This window comes from Pongo abelii, chromosome 2 (genome assembly GCF_028885655.2).
Source record: "Pongo abelii isolate AG06213 chromosome 2, NHGRI_mPonAbe1-v2.0_pri, whole genome shotgun sequence".
NCBI classification, from domain to species: domain Eukaryota; kingdom Metazoa; phylum Chordata; class Mammalia; order Primates; family Hominidae; genus Pongo; species Pongo abelii.
Genome location: NC_085928.1, coordinates 25,163,686 through 25,180,672, shown reverse-complemented (window position 1 = coordinate 25,180,672; position 16,987 = coordinate 25,163,686). Strand labels below are relative to the sequence as shown.

General features: G+C 34.8%; 1 protein-coding gene across 2 annotated transcripts in view; it reads right to left on the bottom strand.

Moving 5' to 3' along the window:
- Positions 1–16,987, bottom strand: part of CD200R1 (CD200 receptor 1) — a 59,554-nt gene that overhangs the window by 25,448 nt on the left and 17,119 nt on the right. Inside the window, exon 2 of one of the 2 annotated variants that reach the window (XM_002813283.4) lies at positions 1,173–1,241. The exons of the other annotated variant lie outside the window; for it this stretch is intronic. Coding sequence (XP_002813329.2) covers positions 1,173–1,241 — 69 coding nt within the window. The remainder of the gene's footprint in view (positions 1–1,172; positions 1,242–16,987) is intronic. 2 annotated transcript variants of the gene reach the window in all.

The following is a 16,987-nucleotide window of genomic DNA, read 5'->3' as shown; positions in this document are numbered from 1 at the left end:
TAGCAGGAATGCAAAGTGGTACATCTACTTTGAAAGACAGTTTGGCAGTTTCTTACAACTAAGCAATCTCCTACCATGCAATCCAACAATCATGCTTTTTGGTATTTACCCTAAGAGTTAAAAACTTACGTCCATACAAAAACCCGTGCATGGGTGTTAATTGCAGCTTTTTTCCTAATCGCCAAAACTTGGAAGCAGCCAAGATGTCTTTTACCAGGCAAATAAATAAACTGTGGTATAGTCAAACAATGGAATATTATTCAGTACTAAAAAAAAAAAGAGCCATTAAGACATGGAAAGTCATGGGGGAACACTTAAATGCATATTATTGAGTGAAAAAAGCCAGTCTGAAAATGCTGCATACTGTAACATTCCAATTATATGACACTCTGGAAAAGACAAAACTATGGAGACAGTATACCAGGATTGCCTGGGGTTAGCGGGCAGGGAAGGATGAATAGGTAGCATAGAGATGATTTTTAGGTCAGTGAAATTACTCTGTAAAATATTATCATGGTGGAGACATGTCATTACGCATTTGCCTGAAAACATTCATATTCAACCCTAAGAGTGAGCTCTAATGCAAACTTTGGACTTTGATAATGTGATGATGATGTTTCAATGTAGGTTCATTAACTGAAACAAATGTACCACTCTAGTCGGGTATGTTGATAATGGGGAGGTTTTGCACATGTGGGGGCAGAGGTTATACGGGAAATTTCTGTAATTTCCACTCAATTGTGCTATGATCCTAAAACTTCTCTAAAAAAATAAAGACTATTAACTTTTCTTTTCTGTTTCAATGTTAATTAAAATGGCAAACAAAAATTTTGGAGACAATAAGGTTGAGAGAGGATATAGAAAATAAATCATTAACACCTATTAAGATCTGCTTATTAAGAAGTGCTCTGGGATAATACTCTAGGTTTCAAAAGTTGAATAACAAATTTTTTGACTAGGCCATTGGTTTTGTATAGTGATCCCATTCTTAAAATAGGTACTAAATAAGCATAGAAATAATTTCAGAATGAAAAATTTATTAACACTCTTAAATATAATATCATTTAGATAATACAGATAATGCATGAGACAATTCAAGATCCAAAAATGTAAAACCTATATGGACATCAAGCACTCCCCTACTAGAATTATTGTTAAAAGATGGACATTACCTAAAGCATGATTCTCCTTGCTAGTTTGCAGCATTAATGAGTTGTTTGGTTGAGCAGCACCCTCCGCTTCTGAATTTTGAAAAAGACATAGGGGGTAGAGAGAGAAATATGCATTAATAGATCTGACTCCTAGTTAAAATCATATTTTTTCACATTCTTCAGACTATTTTTGTATTGCAGTTGCCAATGAATATCTAAATTATGACAGCCAAGCAAAAGTCTTGGCAAAATTTGTCCCAGTATAAACTTTTGACTTTCTCTTCCTGACTCTGGCATAGTCCTGCTTTAAGCCCAGAGTGCCCATCACCCCCCTCTTGCTTTGTATTCAAGTCTTCTTCCAGGCTTATACGCTTTTAGTCTATCTCTGAGTGTGGAAGAAATTATTTTACTATCTTTTACAGGCTTTTCAAGCACCAATGAGGAGGTAAAAAAAGTTCAGTGGGGACTATTGATTGGAGGCTGGTATGGAATAAAAGAATTTTCCTAAGCACTGTTGAAATCACATCATAGAATCTATGATGGGAAAACGGTTCCTAACCTTTTTGGCACCAGGGGCACATTTCGAGGATGATAATTTTTCCACCACGGACAAGGGGAAGGGAGCACGATGGTTCTCGGATGAAACTGTTACACCTCAGATCATCAGGCATTAGTTCAATTCTCATAAGGAATGCACAACTAGATTCCTGGCATGCACAGTTCACAATAGGGTTCATGCTCCTGTGAGAATCTAATGCCTCCAACTGATCTGACAAGAGGTGGAGCTCAGGCCACAATTCTCACTTACCTGCCGCTCACTCCCTGCTGTGCGGCCCAGTCCCTAACAGGCCAAGGACTGGTACCAGTCTGCAGCCCCAGGGTTGGGGACCCATGATATAGACAATGGCCTATTAAGTTCACATTTCTGCAAGGCAAGCTCTTAGTGAGAATTGGTAGTACACATCTTTTAAGCAGCCATTATTGGCAAAGTACTCTGCTAGGCACAGAGATATCATAATAAACAATATCCCTTTTTTTCCAAGAGCTTAAGATCCAGGAGAGGCAGTAGCTAGGGAAACAATTATAATGCAAAGTTTTCAGTGCAATGATCGAAGTTGCCTGTGATGTATAGAAGTTTAAAAGAAGAGATGTTTAAATTCCAGGAAAACAGGAGTAAGAGATTAGGCATGCTTTCCTATAATAAGTAATTTTTTAGCTGGATCTAAGTACATGAGTAGTTTTCCAGGAAGACAGAAGGGAAAATGCAAACAAAAATAATGGCATTTAAAGGAGGTACAAAGCCAAATAAAAATTTACAAGAGTTATAAATAGTTTAGAATTGCCATGAAGTGAGAAAACCTGGATGTGTAATTGGAGTTGAGGCTGGATATCGGCAGGCTCTAACTGTGCAAGGCACAAAGCTCCTAGAATGTGTTCACAAGGAAAAGATACACTCGTAGCTTATCTATAGTGAGTGTATCTGACTAGCAAAGAGACATCTTTTAGAGTAAAATTTAATGCTCAGTGTTTTTCTGGAAAAAGTTTGAATCTAGTGCCGCTTTCAGCTGCCATTTTCTTTAGCAAACTGTTCTTTTAAGATAATTTATGGAATGAGTATAACAGGAATAGATTTTGGGTAATTTGCCTATGTTCTTTATTTCCATGTCTCTATAACTAGCAGATATTATTATTTTCATTTTACAGATAAAGAAATGTAGATTAAGTGATTAAGCAATTTGACCAAGACTACCTGGCTAGTAAGCTGCTTCAGTTACCCAATTATGAATCTTAGTGCAAGTAAGTCCTACTGCTATGAGTAGAAATCAAGGGTTAGAGCCTAAGAAACATGCTAGGATAGATACACAACCCAAATTAACTCAAACTGAAGTGAGTTTAAGCCATGTTATTGCAAGAGCACTGAGAGACAAACTTTTAAAAAAGCAGATCGCATGGCAAGTCCATAAAATCAGGATTACAAAGGCATCTGGACACAGACACTATGAATTCTAGATCTGAACGGGAATAGCTAAGTTAGGGAAGAGACAATTGTCAGAATTCATGGGCTTAGAATAGTGGCCTGCACAGCTCTCTGGCACATGGCTAGATGAAGCTGGATTAAAAATAAAGGTCAACCCAAACCTATAGCAAACTGGACTAAACATATGGACAGAAATTTTATGGAAAAATAAGTAAAAATATCTCTTAGTCATATGAAAATATATTCCACATCAGTCATGGTAAGAGGAATCCAAATTAAAAGTATTTGGAAATACCATTTCTTATCTATAACTGGCAAAATCCAAAAGTTTGACAACATACACTGTTGGGTGAGGTTGTGGAGAGATAGGTATGTCTGCATGTTGGTATTTCAATTTTATAGTGAGGAAGAAAGAAGATAATAGATGTAAAATAAGTAAGTTTAATACAAAAATTAGCCAGGTGTGGTGGCAGGCGCCTGTAATCCCAGCTACTTGGGAGGCTGACACAGAGAATTGCTTGAACCCGGGAGGCGGAGGTTGCAGTGAGCTGAGATCATGCCACTGCACTCCAGCCTGGGCGACAGAGTGAGACTCTGTCAACGAAAAAAAAAAAAAAAAAAAAAAAAAAGGGGAAAAAAAAAACCCTCAGTCCTAAATTTTAATGAAAAGTATCAATATCAACTTAAGATGTATTTTTATCTTTCAAAATACATATTTCTTATCTGCTGCTAAGTTGTGGGGTAATTCATTACATAGTTATAAACAACTAATATAGTTATCAACCACATTGACCTAATTTATATTTTTAGAACCCTAACCCAGCACCTGCAGAATACATTCTTTGCAAGTGCACATCATATATTCGCTGAGTTTGACCACATTCTGTGCCACAAGTCTCAAAAACATTAAAAAAAATGAAGTCATATAAAAGATGTCCTCCAACCAAAACAGAATTGAATTAGAAATCAATTACAATGAGATTTTTAAGAAAATACCAAATATTTAGAAATCAAACACACTTCTAAGCAACCCTTTGCTCAAAGAAGAAATTCATGAAGAAATTAAAGTTTTCACTGGATGATAATGAAAATACAACATGCCAAAATTTGAAATAAGCAGCTAACACAGTGGTTTTAGGAAAAGTAATACCTTTAAGTGCTAATTTTAAAGGAAGAAATGTGTAAAATTCACCCATAGAAGCAAGAAACAAAAGAGAGAAAACACAATAATAAATATAAGAGCAGAAATCAATAAAATAGGAAACAGGCAATGCAAAAAGTTAAGGAAATCAAAAGCTGGTTCTTTAAAAAGATCATCAACATTTATAAACTAACAACTAGACTGATAAAGAAAAAAATAGAAAGAACATAAATCTCTAATATCAGGAAGGAAAGAAGGGTCATTCATATAGATTTACATTCCTGAAAGGAAAAATGAGGGAACATTATTAACAATATTATGCTAATCAAATTCAGTAACAGTTGAAATGGACAAATTCATTGAAGACAAAGTTTTTGAAACCTACTTAAGAATAAAAAAACTGAAAAGTCTTACATCTTTAAAAAACTGAATTTGTTGATAAAAGCCTATCAAATTGGCTACACTGACAAATTTAAGCAAACATGTAAGAAAGAAGTAATATTAATTTTACACACAAACCCTTCTAGAAAATCAAGGAGAGAACAATTTCTAACTCATTTTATGAAGGTAGAATTAACCATATATCAAAACTATACAAACACATTACAAATTAAAAAACACATTATGAAATTGTTTCACAAAATATTAACAAATCAAATCTTGCACTATGTAAGAAGTAAAATATTAGGCATAGAATTGTCAAAGATGCACTTTAACAGTTTGAGGAAGTTTTCTTCTCTTCCTGGAACTAAATGAACTTAGTAAAGTAATAATATAAAATACTAATAATATTTTAAAACAATTACATTTTTCTATACTAGCACAAACAATTGGAAAAATGAAATTTTTTAAAATGTTTACAATAATGCAAAAAAAAGCCTAGGAAAAAAAGGTAATAAAAGTTGTGTAAGACCTGTATACTGAAAACTATAAAATATTGCTGAGGTAAATTAGATAAACCCTATATAATGGAAAGTCCCAATATTATTAAGATGTCAATTCTCCTCAAGAACAGTCTCAATCAAAATGTAGTAGTCTTTTCTGTGTAAATTGAGAAGATAATTATAAAATTTATATATGAATGCAAACCTAGAATAGCCAAGCTGTTTGTTTAAAAAGAATACCAAAAAAAAAAAAAATAGAGGGAAAAATCTACTTAAGTTTAAGCTACACTCTGAAGCTACAGTAATCAAAACAATCTGGTCTTGGCTAAAAGATAATCACATATGTCAAGGGAATATAATACTTAATCCAGAAATAGACACACACATATATACTTTATTGATTTGTGTCTCCTTGGTTAAATTTATCTGTTAGTATTTTATTTTCTGTAGGTATTAAAAATAGGATTTTCTTTATTTCTTTCTCAGATAGTTCACTGTTAGTGTATAGAAAAGCTACTAATTTTTAATGTTGATTTTGTATCCTGCAACTTTATCAAATTCATTTTTTAGTTCTAAGAATTTTTCGTGGAGTCTTTGTGTTTCCCATATATAAGACCATGTTGTCTGCAAACAGGAGCAATTTGACTTCTTTATTTTCTATCTGGATCCCTTTATTTCTTTCTCTTGCCTAATTCCTCCAGCTAGAACTTCCAGCATTATGAGGAAATATTTTAACAACTTTATGCTTCCAGTACCATGTTGAATACAAGTGCCAAGAGTGTGCATCCTTGCGTTGTTTCTGATCTTAGAGGAAAGGCTTTCCATCTTCCCCCATAAAGTGCGAAGCTAGCTGTGAGTTTTTCATGTATAATCATTATCGTACTGAGGTACTTTCCTTCTATACCTAATTTATTGAGAATTTTTATCATGAAAGGATGTTGAATTTTTAAAGGCTTTTTTGCATCTGTGGAAATGATCATCTGGTTTCTGTTCTTCATTCTGTTCATGTGATGTCTCATGTTTATTGATTTGTGTATGTTGATCCTTACATCCCTGGGATGGAAGTCCACTTGATCATGATGAATGGTCTTTTTAATCTGCTATTTATTTTGGCTTGCTAGCATCTTGTTAAAGATTTTTTGCATTTATGTTTACCAGGGATATTGGCCTGTAGTTTTCTTTTTATCTAGTGTCCTTGTCTTATTTGGGTGTGAGGGTAATTCTGGCCTCGTAAAATGACTTTAGAAGTATTCCTTCCTCTTCAGTTTTTGGAAGAATGAAAATAATTGGTATTCTTCTTTACATGCTTGGTAGAATTCAGCAGTGAAGCCAACAGCTCCTGGACTTCTCTGATGAATGACTCTTTATTACTGATTTAATCTCTTTACTCATTACTGGGCTGTTCAATTTTTTATTTCTTCATAATTAAATCTTGGTAGGTTGTCTATGTCCAGGAATTTATCCATTTCTCCCAGCTTATCCAATTTGTTGGCATATAATTGTGTTTATAACAGTCTCTTGTGATCCTTTGTGTTTCTACGGTATAAGTTGTAATGTCTCCTTTTTCATTCTCATTTTATGGATGTGAGTCTTTCTCTTTTTTTCTTAATTTATCAGCTATAGGTTTGTTGATTTTATTTATCTTTTTAAAAAGCAACTCATTTCATTAGTTTTTTTTCCATGGTTTTTCTAGTCCCTATTTTATTTATTTATGTTCTGATATTTATCCTTTGCCTCCTTCTACTAATTTTGGGCTCAGTTTAATGTACGATTCAACTTTGGTTGTTTATTTGAGATTTTTCTTCTTTCTTAATGTAGGCACTTATTGCTATAAATCTTCCTCTTATAGCTGTTTTTGCTGTATCCCATTATATATATATCTTAGTATGTTGTATTTCCATTTTCATTTGTCTCAAGAAATGTTCTTAATTTCTCTTTTAATTTTATTGGCCAATTGGTTGTTCAGGAGTATGTTGTTTAATTTCCATGTATTTGTGAAGTTCCTTCTGTTATTGATTTCAGGCTTTATATCATTATGGTTGGAGGGGATACTTGATATGATACCAATTTTCTTAAATTTGTTAAAAACTTGCTTTGTCCCTGTCATATTGTAAAATATACATTTGGGTTTTGACCCTGTTTCCTGACACACAACTCCTAAAATCCTTGAAGTCTCCAAAGTGATGTCTTTTGCGTATGCTCATTAGTTGACTGGTGGTTAGTAACTTCAGGATGGTGGCTGGTCACTGGGAAGACCAAGGCATGACTATAGGGTTGACTTTCAGCCCCACCCTTCAACCTCTGGGGAGGGTAAAGGTGCTGAAGCTTATGTCGATCACCAATGGCCAATGGCTAATAAATAATGCTTATCTAATGAAGCCTCCATAAAAACCCAAAGGACTGCATTCAGAGAGTTTCCAGATAGCTAAACATATGGAGGTTACTAGAAGGTGGTGTACCCGGAAAGAGCATGGAAATTCTGCACCCCTTCCCACATGCCTTGCCCTACGCACTTTTTCATCTATATCCTTTGTACTATCTTTCATAATAAGCTAGTAAACATAAGTATTTCGCTGAGTTCTGTGAGTTGTTCTAGAAAATTAATCGAACCAAAGGAGGGGGTCATGGGAACCGAGACTTATAGCCAGTCAGTCAGAAGCACAGGCAAAATAACCTGAGGCTTGGGATCTAATGTTTCCTTCAAGTACATAGCATCAGAATTGAATTGAATCAGGATACAACCAGCTGGTGTCCACTGAAGAATTCATTGCTTGGTGTGTAGAAAGAAACAGATAAACAAACTTTTGGTCACAGAACTCATCAGTGTTCATTGTTATGGTGTGAGAGCAAAGGAAAAACAATTTGAGTTGTTTTTCCACTCACAAAGTGGTCTAACATATGATCTATCCTAGAGAATGTTTCATGTGTAGTTGAGAAAAATGTGAATTCTGTAGCTGAAGGATGGAATGTTCTGTGTATGTCTGGTAGGCCCGTTTGGTCTACAATGTAGTTTAAAGGTGATGTCTCACTGAATTTTTCGCCTGGATGGTCTGTCCATTGCTAAAAGTGGGGTACTGAAGTCCCCTAATGTTATTGTCTTGCAGTCTATCTGCCTTCAGATCTATTAATACTTGATTTTTATATTTAGGTGCTTCAATGTTGGGTACATGTATATTTACAATTGTTATATGCTCTTACTAAATTGACCTCTTTATCATTATATAAAGACCTTTTTTGTCTCTCTTCACAGTTTTTTTTTTTTCTTTTTTTTTGAGATGGAGTTTCGCTCTGTCACCCAGGCTGGAGTGCAGTGGCATGATCTTGGCTCACTGCAACCTCCGCCTCCCAGGTTCAAGCGACTCTCCTGCCTCAGCCTCCTGAGTAACTGGGATTACAGGTGCCCACCACTACTTATGAGTCAGGTCTGGTGGTGAGAAATTCCCTCATCCTCTGTTATCTGAGAAAGTCTCTCTCTCCTTCATTTCTTAAGGACAGTTTTGCTAGTTAAAGTATTCATGACTGGTGGGGTTTTTCTTTTTTTTTTTTCAGTACTTTAAATATATGATCCTACTCTTTCCCGGCCCATAAGGTTTCGGCTGAGAAGTCCACTTCTAGGCACATTTGAGCTCCTTTTTATGTTATGTTATTGCTTCTTTTCTTTTGCTGCCTTCAGGATCCAATCTCTGCCTCTGATTTTTGACAGTTTGATTATAATATGTCTTGGGGTAGTCTTACTTGGATTGAATCTGATTGTAGAGTTTTGATTTTCCTTTTCCTGAATATTTTTATCTTTCTTCAGGTTTGGAAAGTTTTTTGCTATTACTTCCTTAAGTAAGTCTTCTATCCCTTTATCTTTCTCTTCTCCCTCTCGAACACCAATGACTCAAACATTTTGCTCTTTTGATGCTGTCTCACAAATCCTGTGAGCCTTCTTCATTTCTTTTCATTCTTTTTTTCTCCTATGACTATATATTTTCAAATAACTTGTTTCAAGTTCACAGATTCTTCCTTTTGCCGATAATTCTACTGTTGATACTCTACATTATATTTTTCATTTTTTCATTGTATTTTTCAGTGCTAGGATTTCTGGGTTTTTTTTTGGAAATTATTTCAATCTCTCTATTAGATTTCCTTTTCTGGCCACTTAACATTTTCCTAATTTCATTGAATTGTTCCTCTGTGTTTTCTTGAATTTTGCTGAGCTTCCTTAAAAAGTTATTTTGAGCTCTCTGTCAGGCTATTCATACATCTCCATGTCTTTGTGGTTGATCACTATCACTTTATTTTGTCTCTCAGGTGATGTCATGTTTCCCTGATGGTTCTTGATCCTTGTGGCCATGCTCAATGTCTTTGCATTTGAAGAAGTAGGCACTTCATAGATTTACTCTGTGTGGGAATGCTTTCCAACAGTAAGCTTTTCCAGAGATCCTGGGAAGACCTACTGGCATGATCCCTGTGCCCCAGATCACTGTGGCCATTGGAGCACTAGGAGCATCCTAAGCCTAGTACTACTATGGCCAGACTGGAATCCCTTGGCCACGAGACTGGTTTAGTTTTGGAATGCACCCAATGCCATGTAGCCACTGAGGCATGCCGACCTCTGAGGTTTGTTCAGAGACCAAGGACACTGTAGTCAGCTGGCAGTGATGCACAGTGCTGATTGAGTTTGCCTCACGTGGGTTATAGTTTCCCACCTGGTGCTGGGGTGAGTCTGGTGTCCACAGGCACCAGCCTGCCATCAGGGGTCATTGGAATCTTCCAGTGCTGGATTTTACTCTGGTGGGCCCAGTGTTGGGGTCCAAGACAAAGTTCTATGTTTATTTCCCCTCTTTCCCCCAAGTAGACTATTTCTCATCACACTGTGCTGTCTAGAATTGGGTAAGAGGTGACACAAGTAATTTAAAACTGACCTCCTCTTCAATATATCTTTTCTTATTAATATACTTATAACTAGGCACTGTGTTCTCTCACTTGCTTTCTTTAGCTCTTGTTAAGGTATTTTCATGTGCAAATAGTTGTTCAAATTGATGTTTATATGGGGGAATGATTGCTAAAGAGTCCTATTCCACCTTTGTGCTCCACCCTCCAACCAATCTATTGATTTAAAATAAAAGTGTTAAGCCAATTTTATAAAGAACTGCAAGTTATTCAACAACACATGATGGAATAACTGGTTATACATATGCAAAAAAATGAACTTCAACCCTTTACACATACACAAAAAAATTACCTATAACTGGATTATCGGCTTAAATGTAAAAGCTGAAACTGTAATACTCTTGGAAGAAAATATATAAGAGCATCTCTGACTTTGACATAGGCAAAGATTTATTGGGACATAAATAGAACAAACCATGAAAGAAAATTTGATAAATTGGACATTAACAAAATTTAAACATTTTGCTTTTAGAAAGATATCATTAAGATAATAAAAGACACACCACACAGTAAAAGAAAATATTTGCAATATACATATCTAACAAAAGACTGCTATGTAGAATATGTAAAGAACTGTTACAATTCAATAACTTTAAAAATCAATTAAAATCTGGGCAAATGATTTGAACAGACCCCTCATGAAAAATAAAAAGATATTAAAATGGTCAATAGATTCATGCAAAGATGTTCAATATTAGTAACCATAACATAAATGCAGATATAAAACATAGTGAGATAATGATTACACACCTATAAGTATGGCTAAAATTAAAAAGACCAATAATAAGTCCTGGCAAGAATGTGGAGAAATTAAAACTCTCATACATTACTAGTGGAAATGTAAAATAATGTAAACTACACTGGTAAATTTCTGGCAGATTTTTTTTCAAAATTCAAACATGTGTCCACCGTATTACCTGTTGATTCCAACTGTATTTATCTAAGAGAAATGAAAACATGTCCACAGAAGACTTATGCATGAATGTTCATAGTGGCCTTATTTGCAAATATGTATTCAAAATTGCCAAAAAAACTGGAAACAACTCAAAGGTCAATTAACAGTTAAATCAATCAATTATCCATACAAAGGAATACTACTCAATAGCAAAAAGGAAAACACAACATTGACAAATCTCAAAATCATTCTACTAATTGAGAGTACAAGATGGGCACAAAATAATACCTACTACATACTACAAAAAATACTGGTACTAATATAAAATGCTAAGTAATCTCTGGTGACAAAGAACAGATTAGTGATTGCCTGTAAATGAGGGTGAAGGAAGGGATGGACTGAAGATACATGAGAAATATTTTGGAAAATGATGAAAATGTTTTGTATCTTGTTTGTGGTGATGATTCACAGGTATATACAACTGCCAAAATTTATTAAATTACATGTTTTAAATTGATGCAATTAATTGTACATAAATTATTCTTCCATAAAGCTGAAAGGAGATAATTAAAAACAGCATCGGAAACATTAGGTTTTAACACACATAACATTAGAATACGCATCCACACAAATAAACACAAAACAAAATATAAACAAAGATCTTTCACACTGAAAATAATGTTTTTTAAAAAATATTTCTATCTAAGTCAAAATCATCAGTAGAAAGAAGAATGTTTTCATGATTTTACTACTAGCGAAACCTCTTACTCACTTTGAGCACCAGAAGTTTCCTTTCCCAAATCATCATCATCATATGCCTGAGCAAGCATATACACCCACACATAAAAACAGGCATGATGTTGCAAACCCGTACTTCATGGAGGTTTCCTCCAGTGAGAAAAAAAAAAGGCTCTCAGAAACAGCACATGATTTTCTTGTCATGTTAAGCAGTTTTTATTTAATGTAAAATGCTGTGCTCTGCATGCTCTACTCTCTAAAAAAAACTTAGACATTTCTGCAACATCACCATTCCTGTTAAAAATCTCTAATTCGGTAACTATTACTAACCAAAAGAGAGTGAGTATTACATCATACTTAAATAGTTAACATTGTTGCTAATATTCATGTATTATTTCTAATGTATGGAGATGGAAAATAAAAAAGATGTTCTGCCCTTTCCTTCAGTTGCAGGTCTTCTGGAGGGATACAAACAGATAAGTTAGGAGTCTGATAAACGAACTTCAAACTGAAACTCAACTTGGGGCAAAACTGAGGACTAACGAATGTGGCTATGACTTTATCAGATAACCATATTAGCTGCAAAAGAGAATAGTGTACAATGGTTTATTTTGACATTTCTATGGACATTTCTTTATAGGACTTGGGGCCTCTGCGCTGGTACTGAGCTAAGTAGAATTCATTCTAATTGCTTATTCTAAACTTTACTGTGATTTACATTTTAACGAATTTACTACAGTATTTCAAAAAATGGAACACAAAATAAATATACATTGAAATCTAAAAATATCCTGGCATTTTACTTGAGGAAAACCAAATAAAATTATTTCACTCTACATTTGGTGAGTCAAGCTTTTAACCCTTGAAGTCTATTTTCTTTCAAACTGCAATAAGTCTCAAAGTTTCAAAGTTTCTTTCAAACTTCCATAGATCTTCAAAGTTATTATAACTAATGTAGACATGAACCACTATGAATTATGCATGGATTAAGCATTAAACAATTTCTAATGGTTTCAAAATATGACTTTTACTTCTTCCTTTCTTGCTTCTTTCTTGAATCTTTTTAGATAACAAAATGAATTATATGCTCTCATTTTCCCTTCAGCAAAACATGTATTATCATTCTTACTCACTTTAAAAATAAGGAATTACTCATGAAAGGTATGCAAAGTACATTACAAACTGAAGCTTTAAGCCCATTGTAATTACACAGTATATATTTCTCCTAAAGATTCAGGGTTTCATTTTCAATGAATGCAACTTTGTAACTGAGATCTTAATCACAAACAGATTCAGAAATTCAAATTAGGCTGCCAGAGCAACTTTTCTGTAGCTACACTAAGCATATGGCTTTTTTCTCATCACCAGTATGGTAAAGTCAATAGAACACAGAAACTTTTACTATGAATTTCCTGGAAAATTAATGTTTGCCATTGTAACAATATGAAATGCAACATGGTTTTCAAATGAAAACACTCTCCTTCACATGTCTCACAGCATATTATCTTAATTGTTCTTCCAACAAGGAAATAAGTTGAAATCATAAATATGAGATTTGTTTTGTAAAATCATGTTTGTTACTTATGAACCAGAATTTTTCTAGGGAACAAACTATTTTGCAGACATTTGAAATTTTAGGATAAAAGTTATTTATATTAAGGAAAAACAAATACAAACTTAAACATGGATAAATCTCAAAAATAATGAATAAATGAAAGAAGTTATAAAATAATATACACAGTATGATTCCGTTTCTGCACCAATACCAAAAAAAGACAATATAAATGTTATTGTTTGGGATTCCACACACACATGATAAAATGTAAGAAAAGCAGGGAGTAACTATACCTCAAAGGGAATGATTAGCCCAAAGGATAATGACTACGTTTAACACAGAGGTTGGGGGATATAATTGGGGAGGAATTGGCGGTAGTCTGTTCTTAACTGACACAGGTATTCACAGTATAATTATTATTTAAAATGTATGTAAATCATATGCAATATATATTTTATGTTAATATAAAAGAAAACTAAAGTACAAAGAAATACAAAAAGTACAGATTAGTACTTACTTTTTTATTTTTAGCATTTTAAAATACAATTTGAAGAATTGATTATGCTGTATGTTTCATGTTCTGACACTTTATGAAACTGATTTTAATTTTTAAAGACATCTAGTTAGTAGCAGACAACACCAAATTAGATGTTCAGTAAAAAAAGGAAAGGGGGGCGGTGAAAACTCAAAGTTCTGGCAGAGACAATTATAGAAAAAAACTTCAAAATTAAAATAAGAAAAGTGACTAATATTTCGGCCCTTTCATTATTACCCCTGGAATCTTGCAGGGGCTACTTTCTAAACCCCAGTTGCTTCATCTATGTATATGAGAATGTAGTATCTGATACCACTTGCCACTCAAATTCCTGGAGGGAAAGATGATTATTTATGTCATTGATAAATACTATTATGAGAACTAGCTAGCCATGTGGGAAAATAAAACAAAATCAGATTCTTATTTCACTTCTCATACCGAAATAAAATAAATAAAAGATTTAAATAAGAAACAAAAACAAAAGTACTAGAAGAAAATATAAGTAATTTTGTTTTTGTTGTTTTTTTAAATCTTAAAAGAGACAGCCTGACTAACATCGTTGCTTGCCAGACTGAGAGGTTTCCTGGGATGCAGGACATTCCGTGCTAAAACTAGGAAAAAAGTTCCAGGCAAACTGAGGCAGTTTTTCACCTTCAATTAAGAAATCTTTCTAATCCTGATATAAAACATGGAAACCATAAAGAAAAATATTGAGAAGTCTGACTCTAGAGAGAATTTAAAACTTCTGTATGACAAAAAAGAAAAAGAAAAATACATAAAATAATGTTGCCAAGCAAAAACCTGGGGAATGCTTGCAACATTTAAAAAAAACAAAGATTAATTTTCTTCAAAAAATATGCTGAAAACACACGAACCAATAAAAAAAGAGATGGACAACTCAACTGAAAAAATGGGCAAAGGTATGAACAGGCTGACAAAAGATTAAATATGTTAAAGGTGACATAGTAATTATAATTCTACTCTTTAGGTACAACATAGGGATAAAAACAAAACATACAGATGGGTTATAAAAAGAAAGGTGAGAAGTGTTTAGAAAAGTGGGAAGTTTCAAAACAACAATTCAATAATGAATTCGATGGAAGGACAAAATTTAGAGAGCAGTAAGTATTATGCTATAAATTTGGCCCTACTTTTTAAGGCAATATAAAGTCTGTGGCAGTTATTAGGGTGTACTGCTAATAAAAGCCATCTTACTGGCCTGTTTTGTTTTTTGGGTTTTAATTTTTGGATTTGGGAGTACTTTTTGAGGCAATTACTGTCACAAACTCCAAAACTAGTTAATGAAGACAAACATGTTCCCTAACCTAAGGCAGATGTTGTGTGAATGTGTATCAGTGATCACAAAGGACAACACGTTCAATGGATATGTAGACATTGAACACATATGCGTATTAACATATGCAAAGATATATGTACCAGGATACTAATTCTAGCATTGTTTTCCAAAAAATCTGACACAGTTTTGAAACTGTAATTTTAAAAAACTGAAAACAACCAAAAAGCTGGTCTGTAGGGGGCTAATTAAATGTTATCAAATAGTATATAAGAAGAGCTTTGAAAACCACAAAATATCATTAAATTGTCATTTTTGAGTGCTTATAAATGAAGATGCAGCGCTAAGTACTTTACCTGCATCATTGGGCTTAATCCTCATTGCCACCCCAGACACTAGGTCAGGGATTATAGGTAAAATCTCCAAATTTTATTATCAATTGGAAGCTAATTTTTTTTTAAAAATTACATGTATCAGCTAAAAGTGTCTGCAAGCCAGATATAACCCATGGGCTGCCAAACTAGTCTCTGATGTTACAGAAAAGGCCAAAACTAGAGCCTTGAAAACATTTATAATTAGAGATCTCTTGGAGGCCTCGCACTTTACAAAAACAGTGAAGAAAAGTAGGATATAAATGCAATGCCATAAAGCCAAGTGATACAGTTTGGCTGTGTCCCCATCCAAATCTCATCTTGAATTCCCACGTGTTGTGGGAGGGACCTAGTAGGAGGCACTTGAATCATGGGGGCAGGTCTTTCCCATGCTGTTCTCATGATAGTGATTAAGTCTCACAAGATCTGATGGTTTTAAAAACAGGAGTTTCCTGCACAAGCTCTCTTCTCTTGTCTGCTGCCATGTGAGATGTGCCTTTCACCTTCCATCATTATTGTGAGGCCTTCCCAGTCACATAGAACTGTAAGTCCATTAAAACTCTTTCTTTTGTAAATTGCCCAGTCTCAAGTATGTCTTTATCAGAAGTGTGAAAACAGACTAATGCAGCAAATTGGTACCAGAAGAGTGGGGCACTGTTGAAAAGATACCCAAAAATGTTGAACTGACTTTGGAGGATAGCAGGTAGAGGTTGGAACAGTTTGGAGGGCTCAGAAGAAGACAGGAAAATGTGGGAAAGTTAGGAACATCCTAGAGACCTGTTGAAAGGCTTTGGCCAAAATGCTGATAATGATATGGACAATGAAATCCAGGCTGAGGTGGTCTCAGATGGGGATGAGGATCTTGTTGGGAACTGGAGCAAGGGTGACTCTTGTTATGTTTTAACAAAGATACTGGCAGCATTTTGCCCGTGCCCTAGAGATGTGTGGAACTTTGAACTTGAGAGAGATGATTTAGGGTATCTGGTAGAAGAAATTTCTGAGCAGCAAAGTATTCAAGATGTGACTTGGGTGCTGTTAAAGACATTCAGTTTTATAAGTGAAGCAGAGCACAAAAGTTGATAAAATTTGCAGCTTGACAGCATCATAGAAGAAAAAAATCCCACTTTCTGAGGAGAAATTCAAGCCAGCTGCAGAAATTTGCATAGGTAACAAGGAGCTGAATGTTAATCCCCAAGACAAGGTGGAAAATGTCTCCAGGGCATGTCAGAGGCCTTCGCAGCAGCCCCTCCCATCACAGGCCTGGAGGGTTAGGAGAAAAAAACGGTTTTGTGGGCCAGGTCTGGAGTCCCCATGCTGTGTGCAGCCTAGGGACTCGGTTCCCTGTGTGCCAGCTGCTCCAGCCATGGCTGAAAGGGGCCAACATACAGCTCAGGCCATGGCTTCAGAGGGTGCAAACCTCAAGCTGTGGCAGCTTCCATGTGGTGTTGAGCCTGCCAGTGCATGGAAGTCAAGAATGGGGGTTTGGGAACCTCTGCCTAGATTTCAG